General features: G+C 40.9%; 2 protein-coding genes across 4 annotated transcripts in view; one reads left to right on the plus strand and one right to left on the minus strand.

The window, feature by feature from the left end:
- SEL1L3 (SEL1L family member 3) overlaps positions 1–17,627 on the minus strand; it is a 35,684-nt gene extending 18,057 nt beyond the window's left edge. Inside the window, exons 1-11 of one of the 2 annotated variants that reach the window (XM_038135486.1) lie at positions 17,497–17,627; positions 12,731–13,310; positions 11,032–11,158; positions 8,135–8,256; positions 6,670–6,785; positions 5,880–5,935; positions 4,751–4,883; positions 3,308–3,440; positions 2,482–2,628; positions 1,845–2,047; positions 148–327 (exon numbers count right to left, since the gene is read on the minus strand). In XM_038135486.1, coding sequence (XP_037991414.1) covers positions 148–327; positions 1,845–2,047; positions 2,482–2,628; positions 3,308–3,440; positions 4,751–4,883; positions 5,880–5,935; positions 6,670–6,785; positions 8,135–8,256; positions 11,032–11,158; positions 12,731–13,310; positions 17,497–17,553 — 1,854 coding nt within the window. In that variant the 5' untranslated portion in view covers positions 17,554–17,627. Of the gene's footprint in view, positions 1–147; positions 328–1,844; positions 2,051–2,481; positions 2,629–3,307; positions 3,441–4,750; positions 4,884–5,879; positions 5,936–6,669; positions 6,786–8,134; positions 8,257–11,031; positions 11,159–12,730; positions 13,311–17,496 lie in introns of both variants that reach the window. The other variant, XM_038135485.1, reaches the window with a different exon arrangement.
- SMIM20 (small integral membrane protein 20) lies at positions 17,520–23,686 on the plus strand. Of its 2 annotated transcripts, none has more exons than XR_005256756.1 (3): positions 17,520–18,303; positions 21,915–21,971; positions 23,247–23,686. XR_005256756.1 is itself a non-coding variant. In XM_038135487.1 (3 exons), exons 1-3 carry the CDS (start codon positions 17,552–17,554, stop codon positions 23,282–23,284), a joined length of 765 nt encoding a protein of 254 aa, XP_037991415.1. In that variant the 5' UTR covers positions 17,520–17,551; the 3' UTR covers positions 23,285–23,686. The 2 variants fall into 2 exon arrangements, 1 of the variants encoding a protein (XP_037991415.1); XM_038135487.1 differs by having other exon boundaries at positions 17,520–18,221.
- Positions 23,687–24,123: the final 437 nt, after the last annotated feature.

Here is a 24,123-nt window from a genome sequence, read left to right on the forward strand (position 1 = left end):
ATTTAGTCCAACACCTCTGCCACAGACAGGAACATGAATCAGATGAGCCAATATTTGTAAATCAAGACAAAAATCTTCTGGCCACATAACATGAATATGACAAATAACTTGCATAGAAAAAAATTCATACATTTATAATTCTTTTACCTGTTCCCCTTTTATATTGTGTTGATCCAGGGACGTCTTTATTGCAATATTGCTGTAATAAGCATATGACAGCTCCAAATCAAGTGGATAGTTATTAATCCCTTGGTAATGTTTATAGCCAAGATTCATCACAGAAAGTCTCTCGTTCCCCTGAGCACCAACCAAACTATATAGCAGTCCCTGGCAAAAATCAACAGACATAAACAAGAGTGAATTCACTGCACATCCCACAAGTTAAGCACTTCCCAGGAAATTTATAGGGAACAGAATGTTCATACTGGTAGTTGATATACAAGCTGTATTACAGTTACAGAAGCAAACACAGCCCATAAAGTAGTCAAAGTGTCTTATGTTTGCACAGAAACACTGGAAAGAAAAACTAGGCTCTAAATACTTTTCAAGTATTGCATTTATTCTGTCATCACTAAATGTGCAGCAGTTTTTTAATGTCATTTTACTACAATGTTGTTTATACTCTGACACTTCTTATACTCAGCAGTGACTTAACCAGTCCCACTGATGCCAGCTGGAGTTTTCACACTGAATTCTTTGGAAACATATGGAAGCTAACAAACAGCATTTGAGAATCTTATCCATGGGATCTCACAGGACTAGTAGGATGGAATCTATGGCAGATAAGGTTTCAGCACAAATCTCCCCTGAGATACATGTTAATTAGTCTGTGCACCACACATTTGCCAAAAAAAATTTCAGCACTACTATTATTTTTCACCTGCACAGTAAGAAAACCAGTGGTGTCCCATCTGTGCTGGATATTAAATTTTTCCTACACTACCTGAACCAGATTCAATGATGAAATGACTTCTTCCATAATAAGCACTGTATACTCTATAATTAGGGTATAAAAAAGGTTCCTGTCTAAGGTTTCTTGTTTCTGAAGAACTGCAGGTGAGCTTTGTCTCTGATTGGCCTGTAAGAGGTTCTTCTGATTTAGTGTCCTCTACCCCAAGAGACAGATCTGCTATTCTTTATGAGTGTTTTATATTTTACTACTATTACCACAATTAAATATCTGTTGGCAATTTTAGTGTTGCCTTCTTCCCCTGACATATAAACACCTTCCCTTTATTTGACCTAGAACATATTGAAACATTTCAGTTATTTGCAAGCTGCCTAAGAGGTCAGGAGTTAAACTCTGCAGTTGCTCAGTTGAAGCACAGTCATTTTTTTACAAAAGAAAACTGCTCTACTTTGGTTACCCTTGCTCACTTGTCCATTATATACTCAGTGTCACATTTTTGCACACTCTAAAATCAGACTTCTTTCCTGACTGTACTATGCAACCTTTCCAATTTAGATTTGCCTGATCTAGGACTTTTTTCCTACCTGTCTTCAAATGACTGCAGGTGACTTAAGGGCTCTTACTCATCCTGGCTCCACAGTGAGTAGGAAAAGCAGTACTTTCTGTGCTATTCACTTAACTACCATTTTTAGATCTTTACTGTATCACTGATGTCCTTGTTCTGCTTGAGCAGGATAAAGATTCCCACCATCAGGCCTTCATAAAGATATCACTGCCATCAAGGTATTTATTAGTAGCTTTACTGGAGAATCCCTTCAACCTCCTGGATCTGAGGGCCATTTCACTTTTTTTAATTCAATGGATCGTCCCATTTCTTAACTGTCTTTAAAGGTAATAATTTCACAGACATAACAGCACATGTCAAATATAGTACCTTTACACGATCCACAGGCACACCAAGGCCTGTTTCAAATATAACTGCAAGGAGATAGGAAGCCTTATGGTATCCACAACAACTGGAATCCACCAGGAGAGGGACAGAGGTGCCCAAATTGCTGAGGCCATTGGCACTGGACAGACCTTTCACAACCTTCTCAAATATCCTCCGGCCAACTTCTACAACTGTATCACTTCCATCTTCTAACACCAAAAGTAAAATATAGAACACACAGTTGTTGTAAGAGTTGAAATTAGGAACCAATTTCCCCAGAAACTGAGTAACAGACAAAAGAATAGATTCTGTTATTTCTCAAGCTGAATGGTATTCTCAATGCAGATGAAATTCCTAGTGAAATAAGGTATTACGGAATATGAAGGATGAAAAAAATCCAAAAGGCCATCTCAAAGTAACTAACCAAACTAAAAACATAAGGATATTTCTATGATTCTTTCTACCTAACAAGCCATCCTTCCATCTGCAGCACATTGCAACATATAAGCCACTTAACACTCCTTTATTAAGTTAGCTAATATGAAAAAAATGTATAACACATTAAGTCAAATGATACTAAGCTACACAACAAATATTGTTGAGTTATTTAAGAACTATTTTTAAAAAGAAACATGATTACCATCAGGACTACTGAAATCCATCTCTTGTAACAGTTTGAACAAGGTGTGGTACTTTTCCCTGAGCTCTTTTCCCCACATGAAAGCATCACATTTGGATTTTTCTCCATATTTGTGAATCAGCTCCAAATAATAGTTTTCATAGTAACCTAGAGAAGGCAACATATTTTAAGACATGAAAGCTGACTTTTTGGTCTTGAAAAGAAGTTTCTGACAGAAAAAAAAAATTCTAGTAAACTAAGAATTCATGGACAAGATGAGCACACCCTTAACACAAAGCTATAAACTCACCCAGCTAGCACAGACCACTCACAAATACATTTAGATTTCTTCTTCCATACTCTGGTCACAACACAGAAATAAACTAGTTTTCAGCACACATTTAAGCTATGTCATTCTTCTTTCACCAAAGTGGACACTTTGGTAGAAACCTGTTAATTACTGAATGTTAGGCAAATGTGGCAGGAACATTCTAGCAAAATCCACCTATTTTCCTTTAGGGTAATTTTGAAAATGAAACGGAAGAAAGGAAATTGCATAACATACATGAAAGCTTGAGAGTATTTCTTTGTCCCTTTAGGCACCTGTCTTACTAGAGAAGACATATCAAGATGATTTAAGTTTTTATTCCATGACACAAAAGTATTTGCAGGGACAAACCCCAGTTTTAGCTACCAGTAATGAGATTGAACTCTTCAAATTGCATTTTTTTCTAGTTATGGCTGAATTTAATTTTACTTTTGATGATCAATATCCAGATTGTTAAAGGAAAGAAAACAGGTCTCCAAAGATGACAGTTTAAAATTCACGTCATAGATCAACACTTACAACTTCTGTGTGTTTTTTCGCCTTGCCTTAAAATATATCTGTAATCATAAACTATTTCTTGAATGTCCATACATCTCTCGTAGTAAAGTTCAATTTGTTCCACTGTGTCTTTGTCATGAAGAGGATTAGAAATCTGTAAAAAGGCAAATGATGGATAAATGGCATCCCCAGTATCTGTTGTTGTGTATGCTCAGCTAGAAAGATGCATTGTACACAAATAACAAAAGGAAACAGACTGTTCACTACAATCGCCTTATCTGGCACACCATATTAGTGTGTCAGACAGCCTGATGCTGGCCCCAGTAGACCACTGTCTATTTAAATGGTCAGCATAATCCAAAAATCACAGATGAATTTCCAAAACTGACCAAACCCATGTGACTTTTACCATCAGTTTCATCAAAACCACAGATTAATCAAATATATCCAACACTGTATCATCAGAAACTCTGGGAACAAAGCAGTAGTGAAAATATTAAATATAATAAATATATCTATTATTATAATTATATCTATATTATTAAATATTGATCTACAAACACTGCTTTACACACTCACTTCCCAAAGTATTATCTTTTAGCATTTGAAAAGGTAACTATTATTGCTAGATTTCAACAGAAAATCATCATATATGACATATGTTCCCAGATACTGTTGTGCTTCATAGCTAGTTTATCACTTCATGAGCACTCCATCTGAAAAAATAAAATACAGTCATAGTTGGCTGTGGGGTCTCGTGCCCCGTATTGGGGTGATCCCGAAAGATGGAAAAGTCTCTCCTCAACCCGTGCCTTCAAAGAAAGACTCAGTAGTCTTCTGTTGTCCAGTCTCAAGGTTGTTCATTGTTGGTTATCTAAAAGATTCTTTTCCTGAACTGCTGTGGCCCGTTCAGCAGGTCAGACAAAGGCACACTGCCCTCCCAGGGGGCTGGTGCCATCTTTTATATCATACATTACGTGTTACATGTTTATACTTTTTCCCCAATGCCTATCATCTATATTGAATGGTGACTTTCTACTCTAAACCAATCTGTGAGTGCCAACATCACCAAAGACATGGAGGCTAGGAAGGAGAAAGAAAGAGGACAGGGCACACCCAAATCCCTCCATCTTAGAACTCTTTGACCCCCATGTACAAAACTTGGACCCCTGCGTACAAGGCTTAAAACTCCCTTGTACAGCACTCAAAAATCCTTCCTTTCACTTTGTGACTGCTTCTACTACACTACCTAAACTTTTGTGTGTGGCTTGTAATTCTTCATACAGAGTTGGTAATTTGCTCCACGGGCTAAGATCAAAACCCCACGTGTGTCTTTGGCTGCATGCCAGGGTCTCAGAGCCCCCTGCCAGCGGCTCAGGCCATCCAGGGCACCCAGAGGAGTGTCCTGGGTTCCCACAGTTGGCTGCTAATATTTCAGCATTTCCAGGTAGTGCTCCTGCTTACCTGTTCTGTTTCCAACACATTGAGGCGATAATACTTCACAGGTCCAAAGAACGCTTCAATACCATTCACATACCCACTGCCTCCAAGAACGAAGTATCCAGCAGTGTCATCATAATAGAAATCTTCCCTAAAACTTGAGAACATGAAACAGAAGTAAGCTGACTATTTAGAGGTAGTGTGAAAGAAGAAAGAGAAATTAGTATTTCTCAGAATTTCTGCAACTGATGGTCTTAAGCTTATTAAAAGTATCTTTTTCTTTTGTCATTTCTTTATTCTCAAAATTGACTCTGCAATTTAGTGTGACAAATCATGGAGTAAATTTAACAATTTCCTTGTCTACAAACACATTAAACCAGCAAGAGTGTTTTATATTTCTGACCTGTAAGTATCTTTTGATATTTTATGCATCATTACTTAAGCTCATTTTTTCAGTTCCACCTTTCCCTTTCACTTTTCTAAAATCAGCATATGAAAATTTAAGTTATTTGTCTCCTAGAGTTATCATCTGCAACTTATCAATTTCTGGATTTAAAGCACAGCAGAGAAGTCTGCCAGCAGAGAAGTCTGCCATGCAATGCAGAGTTATGTAGTTCCCTTATTAACAGTGGTATTTTAAAATTATTTGCACAAGAAAGAGTGCATTTAAATTATAGTGAAAGAAAACAATTAAAAATCCATTTCAAAAATATTCAGTTGCATAGAATAAAGAACAGAGTGTGAATATTTTTGGTAGAAATTTTGCTCTCTAACTAAGCAAAGCAAGTAAAAATTTCCCTGGTGAAATACTACCTCTCACAGCACCAGTAAAACTAGACTTCAGTAAGGCCAAAAGTTCATCTGAAGACTGATCTTAATGCCACTGACCTGCCAATCAGTTTTTAGTGAGGGTTATCATCTAGTACTAGATCATGCACCACATTAACTCATGGCATTAACAAAAATATTCAGCTCATGCTTAATGTAAACACAGTAAAGCAAACTGGTTTTGAAAGCATAGAGTAGAAAAAGACCACAGACATTTTCAAAATCAATTAGAATCTCAGTTACAAACTTATGCTATCCTTCTCCCATTCTCTGTATCTGAACATACACACACATATTACTCCACAAAGGGGAAAATGCTGCTTACGTAAAAGATTGATGATGATATCTTTTCAAATTCTTCCCAACACTGCTTACTTCGATCTAAAAGAGCACAAAATATCAATTACAATAAAAGAAATGTTATAGGGTACATTTATTACACTGCCTAGCTGCTCCAGGGGAGGATTAAATTGGATGTTAGGAAATATTTCTTCCCTGAAAGGGTTGTCAAGCACTGGAACAGGCTGCCCATGTTAATTGTCGAGTCATCATCCCTGAAGTGTTCAGGAAACAAGTGGATGTGGCACTCAGTGCTGTGGTTTTAATTGATATGGTGCTGTTTGGTCAAAGGTTGGACTCAATAATCTTTGAGGTCTTTTCCAGCCTTAATGATTCAATGACTCTTGTTGATCCACAGCCCAAAATCCTTCTCCCCAGGGCTGTTCTCAATCTACTCTCTGCCCAGCCCATGTTTGTGCCTGGGATTCCCCTGACCCAGGTGCAACACCTCGCACTTGGACTTGTAGAACATCACAAGGTTCACATGGGCCCACCTTTCAAGCCTGTCCATGTCCATCTGGATGGCATCCATTGACTCCAGCATCTCAACTACACCCCACAGCTCGGTGTCGCTAGAAAACTTGCTGAGGGTGCACTCAATTCAACTCAATCAATCAAAGTTGATTTTCCAAAGCGGGATGGTCTGAACATCCCCTCACAACTTCTAGTTTTAGATTTTTCATTCTTTTGCTATGTGAGCACGTACAATTTACAGTGTTTCTCTCAGCCTCAGCTATTAAGGGGTTTGTCAGTTTGTAATTCAGTAGCAAGCATACCTGTCCACCCTTAAAGGAGAGATCCAGTCGAAACCACTGCTTCAGAGGAAGGCTGAAGCTAGTTTTCACTGCAAGGTCATCCCCTCTCATGAGATGCATCTGAATATGCACATAACCTGAGAGCAAAAAAGGAAGAAAAAGGAAATAAACACCACAGGAACTTTAGCAGCAAGAATGGGTTTACTAATGTGTTGTTCATAGCGACTCTGTCCTCTTCATCCTCTTCATCACCAACAACAGAAATCTGGCACTCACCGAGGCATACATCAGCTCTCAGAGAGTCCCACAGACAGCGTTCCACATTTCAGTTACACATCTCAGATGATGATGCTCAGGCTCCCACATGAACCCATAGGCTGAAAACCAGGGTTAAACAGACTAGACAGCCTAAACCAAAGACAGACTGTCACAGTTGATCTCAAACATCAGAAAGCAGTTGTGACTTGCAGTAAACAGCAGAAGGGACCAGTAAACAATGGCATCCACTCAGCACTCAACTGGTGGCACATGACTGCAATCAAGTCTAAAATTACTCTACCCTCCACTTCTTGGACCTGCAGAAGCTACACTCATGGTCTGAGCTTTTAAGACCAGAATAGGCTACTACAATAATCTAGTCTAACACTGAGAATAAAACTGGCCCTAAAACCTCACCAGGCAAATCTCATATTAAGCTTATAATTTCCATTTTTTTTTGTTCTTCACAAAAAAGCATCCAGTTTATAATGGATACATTAATTATTGAAACTGGCTACATGACAGAGAAAATGAAAATGACAAAAATAACAGAGAAGAGGAGGTCAGTTGTCAAACTCACAAAGAAGGAGGAAAAAAATGTATTATGAGAATGCCAGGTGTGCACTTTTAAAACTCTGCATGCTTATTTCCTCTGTGAGCCTGCCAGCCAGTTCCCAGCCCTCTTCTAACAACAGCAGACCCCCACTGCCAGTGTTGCAAGACTAAGACAGTGCAACCTCTTGACTTTCTTCTGGATCAGGGAAACAGACTGGTTCTCGAACATTGCAATGTAGGCAAGACCTTGAATGGCTTTGTCTTTTTCTGAGGCTACTTCCAATTACCAAAATTTTCATGTTGTATATATATAGGAAATAAGATCAATTTAAAATAACATTTCAGTAATATTAAGAAAGCTTGTTCATTGAGGTAAAACTGTTTAATCTCAGTGTATGCTCCTGGGTGTAGGATTCAGGCTATTCTCCTGACAAAGCAGACAAGACATTTCTGAAGTTAGTGAAGATTAGATGCTATGCAACTATGACTTTTTCTCCTGTTAATTTAGTGGCTACTTTCCTACTGAGACACTATAGTCAAAAACAAGCATTTTGCAAGGGATCAATTTCACAAAATAGGTCTGATAATGTATTTTTATAAAAGTTATTCCTAGGCATGGATCGATAAAGACTGTATTAGACCTCTTCTGAAAGCCATTAATAATATCCCTTACCTTCCTCATTTAGAAATACAGCAGGAGTACCATACATTTCTTTTGAATCAATAAAATAGAGTATACCACACAGATCCTTTTCACAGTGATGGAGTAGATATAACCAGATTGAAATGGTGAACCTGTATGAGCAAAAACAAACAAAAAATCCACTCCTGATGAGAAAGCTCTCTATATAATTTGAAAAGCATGCATTTCACTTTAATTTAGCAAACCTGTGTTACACATGTAATCTTCAGAATAGAATAGAACACTGTAGAATCCTCTACAGTAAAAACCACACTTAAGACTCTTGGATCTTTGATCTCTAACCACAGACTTTTGTGGTAACAAACAGGAGAAGAGAGTAAGGAAGTGTTATCTGAATCAGTTCCAGAATGCTAGGTAAGAGCTACTTCCAGATCCTATACCACCAAGGAACTGAGAACACAACCAAGACAAACTGGAGCCAACCTCCCCCACACAGACTCCAGTACCAAACCCCTAGATGCATGGTCTTGTCATCTTGATTGTCAAAGCCAGCAAAAACTGCAAGCTCTGTCTTCTGTACTAAAAGGGAGCTGTGAAAATATGCTTGGGAGAAGCAGTTAAAAAATGAGTCCATCCTCTGGACAGTACAGATAGGTACGAATAGCTGTCACAAAAGTATCACAGGATGAATAAAGGTGGAGCCTCTGCAAACTATGGAACAGTTAAATAAATAAAATAAAAAACCAAACACCAACAGCACTATGTACTAAGAAATTTTTGTTCAAACCCGGTTGAGGCACTAATAGCAGAATTTATACCACAACATCTAATTTTAAGGAGTTTCTCTGTGCCAGACTAAATCTGCTTCTGTGCTCTTAACAGAAATTTGATCACACTTATTTCTGTAACACTGCCACAGCAGTTAGGTCAATGCTGAATGACTTTGAAAATCGTACCTCCAATGTACAATTCAGCAAAGCACTATAATTATTATATTATCTGATGAAATAGTTAACTTTTCTTAGTGACTTTTAGAAAGAGATAGTAATTTTTTGCATTTCTGTAATTAATAAAAATGGTCAATATTTGTTTAAAATACTTTAGGATTGGGTCAGCTTGTCTTGCTTCTCTCTCAAAAAATTGCTTAACACGAGTACCTTGTATCTTTTCCTAAACTAAAGCACTGTAGGTCTGAAAGCCTAACATCTGCTCTCCTGCTTTAAAAAAAATGCAAGGGTGATTAAGTTTTCCCTAATGGAAACTATGCCTTAAACAGCTAATAACACCATTTTCTCCAGAGATGGTACATGGGTGAGGTAGAAAGGTTTGTAAATGACAATCACTTGTATATCGATTGCTAGGACCTACAGGCAAACACTGTGATTCTAGAAATACTGCTCGTGTGTTCATGCTTATGTATTGCTCTTTTCAACTTCCATCTCTGCCAATACAGCAAACTCAAATGCCTCAGTCTCCATTTAATCCTTGATTGCCAGTCTGAGACTGTGTTTGTTCTGGACACATTTCTTGGGACAGAGTTTGGGACAATGCTGACTCATTTCATATCCCCATTGCTGCAGAATGCCAAAGAGTGTGAGCAGCCCCTTACAGTCCCAGGCTGTCCTTGCTGCAGGCTCAAACAACAGTTATCTATCTCGGGCTCTCCTTCTTTACAAATCCCTGACTGAAGCCAAACAAATATCTCAGTTAGATTCATCTAATTCTGTTAACCTTTTGCACAGTGGGGAACCACTGCTCACATACACAGAACTGAAAAAGAACTGAAGAACGCTCTTCCTCTTTCTAACAGAACTATCCCGGGCTGTCACACAACCACAACACACTGAAGACATCACTTGAAGGCAAGAACTATGTTGAGCAGATAAAAAGATGCATAAATTCATGCCATATACTCTACACCAGAGCTTAAGTGCCTCCATGCCAGAAGCAGAATGCACCTGTGTTGGTGAGCAAAGAGCAGCAGGCTGTCACTCATCCAGAAGAGACCAGGAGCTAAAAATTGCTCTGTATTTATGGCTTCAGTTATGGTTTGAGAGCTAGTAATTTGCATGCAACCTGTGCCCTCTGGCAAGTCATCTTGGCACTCTTCTTGAGGCTACAGGCCAAATGCAAACCAGCAAGCAACTTCCAGTTCCTGTAATTATTTCCTACTTCTGTAATAATGTTGCCAGGGTGAGAGCATCTGGTGGAAGGGAGGTATATTTATGTATCTCTTTTCCCCTGAAGTTGCAAAATACGACTGGAGTGTTGTGACGGTTTTGGGAAGGGGGACCAGAGCAGAGAAAGATAACCTTACAAGAGCGGTTCCTCTGTAACTGAATAGTGTGCAGGGGCTAAGGAGTTGTACTCCTGTCAAAATAGGAAAGTTAACACAGCAATGGTAGAAGGAAATGGAGTGAGCTGAAGCTGGAAGACTTATCCAGGCACAGGATTCTATCAGGTTGCTTGTCAGGTGCAAAATAAACTAGAGTGGGAATTTATAGGGATAAAGCTGCTTCACGCTGCTTGCCCTTGCAAGAAATCCAACTCTGCTCTTGGTCTGCAAACAGAAAGCAGATCTGTTTGTAATGCAGAAAACCCCAGGCTAGTTAGTCATGAGATAGCAGTCTGATCATGGCAGCAGGTAACAGCTAACTCCTAACTGTACCTAACCCATTCACTTATACCTTCAGTGGCATCTCTTACAAACACTGCACTAACACATACTGTAAGTATCTTCCTGAGGTTCAGCTTAAGCCTGTCCAAAACTGAAATCAGAAGGAACTGCTAACTAGGTTCCTTTTGCATCTTTTCTGAAATTAGCAGGCAGTATTCCTTTAATTTGTGGTAAAGCCCAAGAGTTTAAGTATATTCTATAGCCTTCAAAAACCAAATACAGCCCCATTCAGTTACTCGCCTATACTTACATGGGATAATCAATCTGATGTTGTCTGACTGTCTCAAGTTCTCTGTTTTCAAACTGTTCAAATTTCTTCACAATTCCTGTTTTTTCCCCACTGGAAGCATATATAAATTCGAGAACCTGGACACCATCTGAAAAATATAGTTTTTCTTAATCTGACAGACTCAAAGCATAGAAACGAATTAATTAGCTCACATTCCTACAGTCAAACATTTAAATCACACAACAGATTCAAAGTTAACACAAACTCTCAATAAGTCCTTAGACACAAGTTCACTTGTGTGAACTGGCAATCACATTACAGTCTTGGACCAAATAACCCATGAAAAGTGAAACTGAGCCTGTTTCCAGATGGAATTAGAAGCAGGGAAAGAACAGACTTATTTAAATCTAAGATACTAAAAGAACCAGTTAGTAAACAAGAAGTCCTACTTTATGTTATTCACCTAAATTTCATCCTATCTTTGGTTATGCCTAAGTGATGTTTCTCCACATCTCTTGGACTTGCTCTCCATTTGTGCCTCTCTATGTTATATGTATGCACAGATACCAATTCTGTTCTTAACTGATATGGATAGTCCTGTAATAAAACTGATAAAGGTGCCCCTCCTAAGAAACAGGAGAAAAATCTTCAAGGCCATGATATATCATCAGCTTGTCTAGAGAAACCCAAAAACCAACCAAAAAAACCACCAAGAAAACAATAAAATAAACCAAACTCTGAGCAATTTGTTACAATATTATTTTAAGAAACAAAATTTGAATATTATTTCCTCCTATTATCGATTAAACTGATTTAATCTGTAATAGAAATAGATAATACAGACAATAAGATGTTTCACAGTGCTGTCAGATATCACATGCTGTCTCCAACAAGTATTTTAGAAAGCCCTTAAAGGAAGCAAGATGTTCCCTGTTCTTCTTCAGAGCACTTACATGCCAGTGTAAGTGAAAATAAATGACACAAATACCATTATGGGGTTTTCTCGGAGAGAACCATTTAGAAACAAATGTTCTTTTTCCTTCTAGGTTCTGCTTTGAGTACACATTGAGAGCAAAAGAATTGTCAGCAAGTGTAAAGCTGGAGACAGGCAGGCAGACAAAAAGAACTCAAAAAATCTAGAAAGCAAAGTTGTGTCTGTAATCTATACTGTTGGCAAGACACGATTTTTTATTTAAAACTACTACTTTTTTCCTAAAATGATTGTTCATAATGGTTCTAGGGGAAAAAAAAAGAGGTGTTGTAAAGCTTAGCTCACTACAAAGACTTGAAAACATGTTTCTGAGTGTGAGGCCATCTCTTTAAGCAGAAGGGAACTACTTGTGTGAAAATTATGTGTGTGTAAACTGCACAACTAATTCTGAATTAATGCAGCAAGGGACCGAACAACTCTCTCTGAAGATAAAGGAATGATGTCCACTGACTCTGGTGGGTTTTGTCTAAAATTGTTTGAAAATGCTTAGAAAATAGTGGGCCAGGCTGCTACCAACCTCCGGGCTGGCTGTCATAAAACAATCCGAAGAGCAGGATGGCTTCAGCAACTTGCAACTCTAACCTCACAGTTATGAAGATTACATGTTCAACAATGCTTCCCAAGTAAACCAATGTATGCAATATTTACTATTTACTACCAGTAAGTTTTTAACAGCTTACCAGAGATGTTATTTGTTTCCTTGGGGAAAAAAAGTGACAATGCACCTACCAGTTTCATGAGGGCACTGAGGTATCCTATTGGCCTGGAGCATCCACAAATAGTCAGCACCCCACTGAAGACAAACTTTGTGGTCCTTATATGGCCGTTCAAAGGGTGGAACTGCCTCTAAAAATGTGTAATTCTTGGCAACCGCAGCCTGGTAGTCTTCATTCTGCTCATCACCATAGTTGTTAGCTGATTTGTGGCTAATCCATGCGTACAGTATCACACTGTGCACTATTATGGAGTTTCTGATGATATAATCATCTCTGTAAACCATGATGCTTGGAAATTTCAACTGTACTTGTCGAGTTCTGCTAACATAAAGGTTCTTCTCATCCTTCCATCTCCTTCTATACACTGGTACACCAGTCCTGAACTCGGAGGAAGCTACTGCTTCTAAACTAACAATACAAGGCTTAGAACATAAATACTGAACTGAAACCTCAGAATTGTTAAGAACTTTCTTTTCTAAAATGTTTAAATAGATAAAATCTACATAATCCATATTCTTCTGAAACTGTGGAGTAACTGCTGTTGTCTGTAATGTCTCCTTTCCAAAGGACAGCACAAAGTTCTGGAAGAAAACCTAAAACACAAACATGTTAACCAGAGAATCCATGTGATTATTCATACACTCACGATAATAACAGAAGCACAAGCACATATATACCATGCTTTTACTTCAAAATATGAGGTTTGTTTTACCCAGCAAGTAGACAGCATTACCAGAGAGCCACCATCAAGATTTTAATGGCAACAACATCCCTACGTCAAGATCTCAAAGTTACACATGCTTCTACAAACAAACTGTATTTACAGGGTGTATCCTTCAGCCCTTATGCAAGTGGAATCCGGTCTAAGATAGTGACTTACACGTCATGCTATTTAAACATGCTCCTAGGATCAGGCCTAAGGAGTGCACCAGAAAATGTACAGGCATATATTCCTTATGTATCATTGTTTGCTAGGATTGCCACAGCCTGATGTTTCTGCATCTTCTTAAAATGCTAGCTAATTTTGTTACTCGTCATGCAGGTCCCTGAAGGACAAAATAACTACAAAGGCTTCCTGAGAATGAATTAATATTCATGAAGTGTTTCATTTTTGACATGTTCCTATTGTGAAGATGGACTTGGAAATCTGAGCAGTAAGAACAGCAGGCTGAATTTGCTCAGCTTTTGCTCTCCACAGCTATGTACATTATATATAGCTTGAGAGTGAGTGCCTGGACATACAACAGGATTATCCTCTGTGCTGAAGTTCTTGTCTCTAAAGCTTCAAACAGCTTCTTTTCTTTCTGCCTTGAAGTCAGCATCCAGCTTGATGCACTGCCAAGGATACAGGGAATTACTCAGCTCTGAGGGCAAGCCACCAGCACAGCAGTTCCACCATGTCCCCTGGTCTGTCTAAAATATTCAGACTTGTCACTTAGGATTACCAGGGAAGACGGTCATTAAGATTGCTCAAAATGAGATCTGTCTTGGGTAACTTTTTACTTTGCTAAGATTAAACAAATTAAAATAAAATTTAGCTTGGATACCTATCTTAGATTGATGCCTTTTTCACTGTGTTGTTCAAAATATTTGAAGGGTTTGGCCTAGTCATTAGTACATTTCTAATAATAGAAATTATGTTTTGTGCACCTGGAGGACTAGACCTTGCCCACAATCCAACATGGGGATCAGTAAAAGTCCCTAATGATAAACTATTTTGCTTTTTATTTCTTGAAAATATGTTGACACTCCTTGAGAGCTACACTGAAAAAACATCAAGCCAGTAAGACCTGTGAAGGTGTAAATATTAGGAAAAGTCAGAACTAAGTCCTACACTACCTCCTTGCTCCTACAGATGAGGATTTTTGGATTTTTTGATCACCTGTGTGATCAAATGGTATTTTCCCCAGTTCCCTGCCTCCTTAGAGGTGCAAAAGAGCTAAAGGCTTGTTAGTGGAACACAACTATGCATAGAGGTGCTGTTTACTTCAAGACCTTGACTTTATTAAGGTCAGACACTGGAAGACATAACTGAATGAGGGAACTTTTGGACAAAAAAGCTAGATATCATTGCAAGCAGATGGGTAGCTCTAGATCACTTTATTTAGTGTTCCTAAGGAACTTGTCACTTAAACCACTTTCCATACTTGCAACCAAATGCTCTTTATCGTCTTGTATCCCACAAGAGACACTGCAAGTGAGCTGTGCAGTGATGCTGAACACCGACAAACACACGCAAGCACCAAGATATATACCTTCAACAAATAAAATGCTAAAAACCCACAAAACACTATGCGACTCAGTATTCTGGCTTTCTACAATAGGCAGTCTCGTGACAGCCTTCCTCTCTGCCTTATTTCCCACTCCACAAAATGCATGTTGGTTAGAGCACGGTGCTAATAGTGCCAAGGCTGTGGGTTTGATCCCTTTACGGGCATTCACTTAAAGAGTTGGACTCAATGATCCTTGTGGGTCCCCTTCCAACTCAGAATATTCTGTGATTTTGTGATATTGTAAAAATTGTGCAAACTGAAGGGGCTAAAAAAGGAATAGCAATAGGAGGTTGGTGTCCATTGGAACACATGGTATGCTGTCTATTAAATGCTGGAATAACACACACACACAAATACTGAGATAGAAGTTGATAAGAGAGGTTTGGTTTTAATACTAATTTGAGTACCTCTCAGAGCTTCACTTGACAAAAGATACTGTTCTTTTACATTTCCAACACAATTCTTCTTTGGTTTAAACACTTCCAAAAGCATTTAAAAGCCCATAGCAGCAGGAACAAATTATCCTAAACCTCTTGTATTTGATGGCTATAATTAATATTTCCTGATCTTACAATAAAGAGTGCTTGTAAGTAGCTTAATCTTTGTGATAAGGGGGCTGTGTCGTGAGGAAGATGGTAATATACTATGAACACACTGCCATGCTGTTATCACAAGATGCAAAAGTCTACCAGGTAGATACTAAAAAGCATAGGGGTACTAATGTATGCTTACCACACACACTCACTGTCAAAACACACACAACCAGCTCTCAATTTTCTCAGTGGTTATCCAACACAGAGCAATGGGAACTATAGTCCAGCAAGGACAGCTTGGCTCTGACACAGTTCATTAACAAAGATGTAGCAGTGTATGAATATGTCCATCTGATTTCCAGTGAATGGCAGAAATTTTGTGGTGGGGATCCCAAAGCAGTAAGCTCTGAAACCCAAAGCCAGGTCTTTGCATAACGATTTCCATGATGTTCCTAGAGCACTTAAGCACAATGCAACACAATTGCTGATGCCTAAGTTTAGCTTCAGCTCTGCTGATCTAGTGCCTTTCCCATAGTGCCTAATCTGCTAAATGGCTCCCCATTTCACCCTGTATTCTTTGGCCCCTGGGTATTACTTGAGGCCTGTACTGCCAAAATGCATGAAGTATATTTGAGTCTGCTGTTACATCCCACCTAACAAACCCTTCTGGAGACTCATCCACTAATCAGCACGGAGCAAAGAAACCTGAGCAACCCCACAATGATGGAGGCCTGGCAGAGACTGAAGACCATAAACCTCCAGTCCATGGCCAAGTCTCTGTTACCACTTGGTTGCCACTACACAGGGCACAGAGTGTGTATCATCTAAATGTTCCTACTTGGTGAGGAAGCCTCTTCCCTTACTGTTATATCAGACAAGGCAGAGTTAAATGTGCATCACATCTGAGCTAGAACAAGGACGAAAAGATTACACACTGAGTGTGATTATGAGACTTGAATATAAAAGTTTTCCAGCACACTAAAGAAGCCAGCTATGCTGATTCAAACTATTATTATGAACTAGGCAAAGTTCAACAAGACAGACATTAAGGCTTTGTTGTGTGGGGCAACTTAGCCATTAAAGTTGTAAACGTTTTTGGTTGGTTTTTTTTTTTTTTTCTTTTCTTAAATCCTGCTGAATCTGAAAGAATTAGCCCAAATCATCCCATCAGATCTTGGGATAAAAATCAATGTGGGAGGCAAACACTGCAAGCGTTAGGAAACTGAACATTTTCAGTAGTGTAATAATAGAGAAATGATTGAGCAAGTATTCTTTCATTTGCTGGAGGTCTCAACAGGACACTCCATGAGTTCAGCCCTGCAGAAATGCCACAAAACCCTATGAAACCTGCACCTGTTTGGAATAAAAGCTGAAGAGAACTGCAGTTCTTCACCTGCAAATGACCAACACGTCATGCTACATTTCATGATGTGTGAAAAGAAGACATGACAAAAAAGGGTGTTGATCTGCTGCTCTCCATCAGCACCAACATGGCACAGGCACACAAACATTTGACCAGAGCTTATGCTTAGCAACAAAAAATATGAAAAAGTAGTTTATTAACTGGCCCTAAACCACGGTTGTTTCCATAAGCCAGTGCAGCGCTATGTTCAGTCGTGCATCTGTAAGCAGATGTCAGAGGCGCCCCCCCCCCCCCCCATTTTTCCCACTCTAGAAGTTTATCGTCACCCAGGGCAGACAGCTTAACACTTGGATGTGACGACTCGGCGTCCCCCAGCTCCGTAAGACAGGCCCGAGTAACCCCGGGGCTGGGAGGGGGCGCGGAGCCGGGCCGGACAGCCGGGGCTGGCTCCGAGGGGCGGCCCGGCCCGAACCCCCCGAGCCCCGCCGGACTCCGGCTCGGCTCCCCGAGCCCTGCGGGTACGACCCGCGGCCCCGCACGGGCCGGCCCCTGCTGCGACGCCCGGGCTCGGTCGGGACGCGGGGGCAGGTGCGGGGCCGGCAGCACTCACCGTGAGGAGGACGAGGAGCAGCGGAGGGGGGCGGCGGGGCTCGGCCGGGGGCCGCATGCTGCCGCTGCGGCGGTGCCCAGCGCGGCAGGGACTGCGCGGCCGGCCCGGCGACAAGGATGCGGCAGATCCGGCTTCCTGGAGGAGGGGCCGCCGCCCGGGCAGGGCAGGGCAGGGCAGGGCAGGGCAGGGCCCCGCTCCGCCGCCTCAGGTGCGGAGGGGCTGGGCCAGAAGACGCGGAGTCTCGGCCGTGCTGCGCAGCTCCTCGGCGGCTCCTCGCAGCTCCGCACAGCGGGCGCCGGGCGGCGTCCCGGGAGGGATCCCCGCGCAGGGCCGCGCCCGCCCACTCTCTTGGCGGCTCCGCGGCGGCCCCCGCCCGCCTCGGCGCTCCGCTACCGGCGCAGTCCCGGGCCGGGACAGCTCCCGCTGTCGGGCGGGGCGCTTTGGGGCGGGGCAGCGGGACTGGGGCGCATCCCCTCGGGCCGCCCGGGCCGGGCTGACAGCGCGGCGGCCCCGGCCCCGTGCCCGCGCTGCGCCCCGCCGGCCGCGCGGGGGCGCCCTCCCGGCGGGCCGGGCGGTGCCGCGCGCTGCCGCGCGCCCCGGAAGGCCCCGGCGAGCCATGGCCGCGCTGTCCCGCACGCTCGGCATCTTCGGCGCCTTCGTGGCCGTGGTGGGAGCCGCCTTCTACCCCATTTATTTCCGGCCGCTGCTGCTGCCGGAGGAGTACAGTGAGTCCGTGCGCGGGGGGAGCTGGCTGGGCCATGGCGCGGTCTGTGCCGGGGCTTGGGGGAATGCTGGGGCGTCTGCTCGGTGAGTGACTCCCGAGGAGCTTTCTGCTCGTCTAGGAGGTACCTGAAAACCAAAATAATACAGCTCGCTGTTACTCTTATTTCAAGTTATTGTCCAGCACGTCATTAAGGACATCCTTCAACTGCTCCTTAGAGGATCGAGACGCAGTTGAAGAAATTGAGATCAGAGAGATGGAGCGCCTCTCCTATGGAGAAAGGCTGGGAGAGTTGGGGTTCTTCAGTCTGGAGAAGAGAAGGCTTCAGAAAAACCTTGTAGAACACTTACAGAGAGCTTGTAAGAAAGCTGGGGCAGGCTTTTCAGTAGGCCCTGTTGCAATAGGACTAGAGGTAATGGTTTTAATCTAAACAGAGTAAATTCAGAGTAGATAGAAGGAATACATTTTTGTGTGATGTCGGTGGTGAGCCACTAGAACAGATTTTCCAGAGGAGTGGTGGGTGTCCCATCCCTGGAAACATTCGAGATCAGGTTGAACAGGGTCTGAGCAACTTGATCTACCTGAAGATGTCCCTGCTCAGTGCAGGAGAGGTAGACTAGATGATCTTTAAAGGTCCCTTTCAGACCCAGACTGTTCAATGATTCTATGAGCTGTTTGAGTTCTGTTTTCCAGCTGCAATTTAAAATCTAACTTAAAACTTGGCAACCAGTTGTGATGATTTGCTAGAGCTGGCCTCAGTCTGCAGAGTCTCTGAAACTGACTCCTGAGGAAAACGCCGCTTTCCTGTCAGGAAAACCTGCAAAGCCCCCGAAGGCACCTGTAGCTCCAGGTGTGAAGCCTCAGTGGCTCTGGGTGGGTGCTCCGTAGGGGGAGCACCCATTACTCCTCCTCAACTTCAGTGGAATACTGCCCAAGGAAAGGTAGGGGGGAAAGTGCTGGTGCAATCAGCTTTGTACCCCCACTTGAATTTTTATTAGAGTAAGCAAGCCAATAACATGAAGATATATGTGGTTAATCTGCCAAGACAACTGAAGATTTCTAGGAAGGAAAAAGAAAAAAGGATAACAAACTTAATGGTCTTATTGGAGGGACTTTGGCCTTGCATCAAAGGTCAAGTAAAGTTTAACTTGCAAGCAAGTTTTTATTCAAGGATGCTATGTTTGTGAAACTTCCTACAATTATGTTTCCTACTCTCTGTTTCCTTTGAAAACATAATTACTAAATCTTTTTTGCTTATGGTATACTTTCCAAAAATACTATATTAGAAATGTGTCTTGGCAGTAAGGAAAGGACAGAACTAGTGGAGCGATGCCAGTTCCTTTGTACTTGCAAATTATGTGAGTAGATGTTTCCTACCAGTTTAGGGATTTTTAATCTCTATTTAGGACCCGGAATGATTGAATTGATGCACAGTTATCAAGTGCACAAACTTGTGATTTGATACCTGATTCTAAACTTATTGCCTGGTGCTGAGTTTCCGTCTGATACCACCTTTATTTATTTCCAAGGAGTTTTCTTGATCATCACTGCAATATGAGAGGCACAAGCATTAGTTATCACAATACTTGAGGCAAGATTGTGGACTATCACAGTTGTGGTGTTTGAACCCAAGTATTTAACCTTTGGAGTACAGAGGATTTTTGGAGTACAGTAGGCTGTATGACAACTTCTCTAGAAGCTCTTGCCCTCTGTTGGCTTGAGCTGTGGGAGAATACTCAGTATTTCTGTGTTTGAGGATGCTGTGTCCCAGAGGCTGGGCATTCTGATTAGCATCACAGAACAATCATGCAAAAGGCAAGAATGAATATTAGTTACCTAGAGTGACATTGCACTATGTAAACATGAAATGCTGTCTTTTCTTTCTTCACTCTTGTTTTTATTTTGTATCTCCCAAATTCTATACAAGTGTACATTAGTGGTGTGGAAGAAGACGATTCTCAAACATCTTCAGAGAAGTTCCTAGCAATTCAACAAATAAGATGAAAGCTACTGGGAAAAACTGTATATAATCAAATTGTTGATATGAACTATAAATTGTGCACCAAGGAGTTTGACCTAATTTTATACAGAAACATTATAATTTTGTAGGGTTTTAGTACCTCAGTTTGTGGCTTTGCTGTTTCTAATATTTTCTTGTCAGTATCTAGCTTTAAAAAAGACTGCAGTTTAGTGGCAATGATGAAACTTTGAGGCTGTCAGCACAGGCCTTTTCCACATGGATTAACTAAAACAGTGGCTTGACAGCTGCTCTTTGTGACATTTTCACAGAGTTCCTGATTTTCTGAATTGTGAGACTTTGTTCCTTCCCCATCCTGTGAGGTGGCTCTCCTGTCACCAAGACTGAATCTTCCTTGTTGTCCTTTTTTGGCTTACCTGTCCTCCAAGTTGTTTGCAGGCCCCACAGCAGTCTCCCTATCGACTGTCTGTGTCCTGGCTGTGTATTTATCATCCTGGCTGTGTATTTATCATCTCTTACATTTTTGCACAGGTTTCTTTGCCTGACCAGTAAACAGTTCCCGCTGTTCAACCCAAGTGTGTCCCCAGAACTCTCAGATTGGTTCCTGTTTTTCCTGCTTCTCTTCTAATCTAAGTTTCCACTCAAGACTGAATGTCCTCCTTCATGTCCTAGAGGAAGTCTCCTTTGTTGCCCTAATCTATTCTGTTCTCCCTTTCTGGGTTTTCTGCCTTTTCCTTTGAAATTAGACAGGTCCCTGAGATTTTGCCTGCTAAAAAGGATGAAATGGAATGACCATGCTCAGTGAACAGAACTGGAAAACCTGGATGTGCCTCTAGTGCCTGTCCCCTTGCAAGGAGAATCAATTACTGTGGTGTTCCTGCTAGTTTCCAGTAGCATTAGGCTTGTACCTAGACAGCCTGATAACATGTAGTGCCAGTGCATTCCCAGTGGCATAGGATAATGAAAAATACCGGTTTTAAGGTGAGCTTAGTTCTGAGCTTCCTTTGCGAATGTGCACCCTGCAGGTTTTTAAAGGCCTCACAAGTTCAGTGGTGGGGGCAAAAGGTGAATCCACCTGAGCTTTGACTTCCTGCTTCAGAGTAGTGCTGTGGTAGTGAAGTGGATAACTGGAAATGGAAGAAAAGGAGGGGCATTTAGTAAGGGAAATAGTATAGTTTTCTCCCTTTCTCTTCGTGGAAGTGGTTGAATCATTCAAAGAAAAAAGAAAAGCCTGAGACAGGCCCAGTGTATGGGAAAATATCCCTCAGATGCTGAATTTCACAAAGTTCACAAGCAGTAATTTTGTAGGTGCTGTCATGAAATCTGTTTGCAAGATCTTTCAGGGCCTGAAAATGGGAGTTGCCCAAAAGAAAAAATATCTTTTGACTAGTTTTATGTTGAGCATATGAATGAGTGTCTAAAAGTACTAGTCATTCCTTAAGTGCTGGGACCATGGCAGGTGTTTTGGCATCTTTATTAAACAGTAGGCATTGTTTGAGGATGATTATCTTATTGTTTGTAATCTCTCAAAACAGACTAGCTATTAGTTTCTCAGTGAAGTAAGAATACTACATTTGCATTTTGTAGGTAGATACTCAACAGAATTTTCCTGTGTAGCATCTCAAATAAATAAAATTTTCAAGATTATTTTATTGGGTGCAGTCAAGATATCTGGTATTTTCTTTTTTTCAGTAGTGTCCTTTCTGTTCTGTTTTCCAGAGAATGAGCAGTCAATAAACCGAGCTGGTATTGTTCAAGAGGATATTCAGCCTGCAGGTACGCTTGATTTGTATGTTTGCATCAATTGTTTTAAAGACCCTCTTGAAGTAAGGCCTCAATATTTATATGGATTTAAATAATACAGTGAAGAATACATTCAGTGAAAACATATTTAATAAACTTGCCATTAAATTATTTTTCAGGCTAATTCCTTCCTGAAAAATTACAGTTTTAATGAAACTCATCTTAAAGTGACTTAAATGGCCAAATAAGTTGCAGAGTTTCTGTTGTCTTCACACTTTGTTAATTAGAGGCCAGTTTCCACTTCTGAACCAGCTCAGACCGAGCAAGAACCATGGATAGGCTGAGCTGTAGCTATAAAGAACAATGTTGCACCCTAGTTTGGTGGAATACCAAACTCTGCTGAAACTCAGTTCATCAGCACTTTTGCAGTGTCTTCTGGCCTCATGGATGGATGGGCCATGCAGAAATCCACTACACGTGAAGGAAAATTTGGAATGCAGTGCCCATAGCTTTTGGATCCTTGCTGGTGACAGTGGAAGGCTTAGAAAAGCATATGAGGGAAGTAAAATTCAAGTATAGCAGACTATTCTTGATAGTTCATTTTTTTATAATGTTAAATGGAGTGTCTACGCAAGGCTGGCATTTCTTGATTAAAGATAAGAGAGTGCCTGTCTTGATGAAACATGTAATATCTGAATATGTTTTGGTTTTGAAAAAGCCTAACGTCAGCAGCAGGGGAAAATCAAACAGGATTAAAGCCATGACGTTATTACACGCATTGGTTAGATCATTACTGCAGGACTTGCTTTCCAGGGAAGTGGGGGAAATGCTGAAGAGAAGTAGCAAGGGTATTCTGAAATAGAGGTCTTGTAAACCTGTCTTTTTTTATTAAACATTCAAGAGGACTGGACTGGCTCATTTATCCAAGATGCAGGTACTTAATGACCAGTTCTTCTTAGTGAGTTCTCCTTTTCATCTGAATTCAGCTGCTGATAAGTTACGAAATCCATTAGTTAAAAAGGAAACCTGGACAAATTTAAGTGTAAGGAGCAATTCTAAATGAGCCAACAATTTTAGAACACCTTACCTATAAATGCCATAGATTTTTCCATTATCTGAAGTTTAAGATCAAGTTGACATTGTTTTTCTGTATATTTTTGCAAGTTTAAGCAGAGTTGTAAATTCAGTGCAGAAATTGTTGGCTTCTTTCATTGTTTATAATATACAAAGCTGGAATAGCAGTCTTGGGTTTTTTTTCTCCAACAGTCTAAATGATCAACTGCTGCTATTCTGATGTTTGATTTGTAGGGTTAAAAGTGTGGTCGGATCCATTTGGAAGAAAGTAATTGGCAGCTGGGTGTATTGCAAAACTGAAGATGGACGTCTTCAGCTGCTTCTTCTTTCACTGAAGTGTGTCTTTAGGTGTCACTGGAGCAGAATTCTGAATATGCTGTGTGGGCACATGAGGAGCAACAAAGGCTACTGGTTGGAATCCCAAGAGATAAAAACATGCTAGTTTTGAGAGAGAATGCTGGTGCGTAGCTCACAGACTGTTAGAAAGCTGAATGATTAGTGAGTATAGAAATGAAATATTTACATCCTTGAGAAAAGGAAAAAGGATTTTCTTCTAATCTGTACACTTGTAAGTTATGGATAGAATTAATCATGCAGACTGCTGGAATTTCCTCCCTAGTTTGAAAGTTACAACACAGTGAATGTAAATTTGTACATTAAAAAATTTAAACCAATTTGTACTTTTTTTTTATTGTTTTGCAAGTGTGTGTGGAAGGTGCCTTGGCTGCCTGCCAGGTGTGTCCCCCTGGCCATTCTTACTCCTGCTCCTCCACTGGACAAGGAGAGTAAATAGAGTAACAGAGCTCGTGGGTCTGAATAAACACAAGGAGATTTCCTACCAGTTACTTTTGCAGGCGAAACAGACTCAATTTGGAGAAAATTAATGTAGTTAAGTAAGTAGAATTATGACACACAACATTTTAAAGATCATTGCAGGATGCTGTGTGCTTTGAAAAATGTATGGGCAGAGTGTTATTCCTAATGTCAGCAGATGTTTGTCATCTTTTTGGACGTCACACACATCTGATGAAAGACTCCATGTTTACAGTGTTACTTTCCAAACTGCCATTCTGCCACTTGCTATTCTATTTCTACCTGTCTTTGTTATTAC

The sequence above is a fragment of the Motacilla alba genome, chromosome 4 (genome assembly GCF_015832195.1).
Source record: "Motacilla alba alba isolate MOTALB_02 chromosome 4, Motacilla_alba_V1.0_pri, whole genome shotgun sequence".
Taxonomy (NCBI): Eukaryota; Metazoa; Chordata; class Aves; order Passeriformes; family Motacillidae; genus Motacilla; species Motacilla alba.

Coding starts and splice junctions, on each gene's coding strand:
- SMIM20 (XM_038135487.1), top strand. CDS start 17,552: ATGCTGCCGCTGCGGCGGTGCCCAGCGCGGCAGGGACTGCGCGGCCGG. Junction 18,222..21,914: donor GCTGCTGCCGGAGGAGTACA/GTGAGTCCGTGC, acceptor TCTGTTTTCCAG/AGAATGAGCAGTCAATAAAC. Junction 21,972..23,246: donor AGAGGATATTCAGCCTGCAG/GTACGCTTGATT, acceptor TTTGATTTGTAG/GGTTAAAAGTGTGGTCGGAT.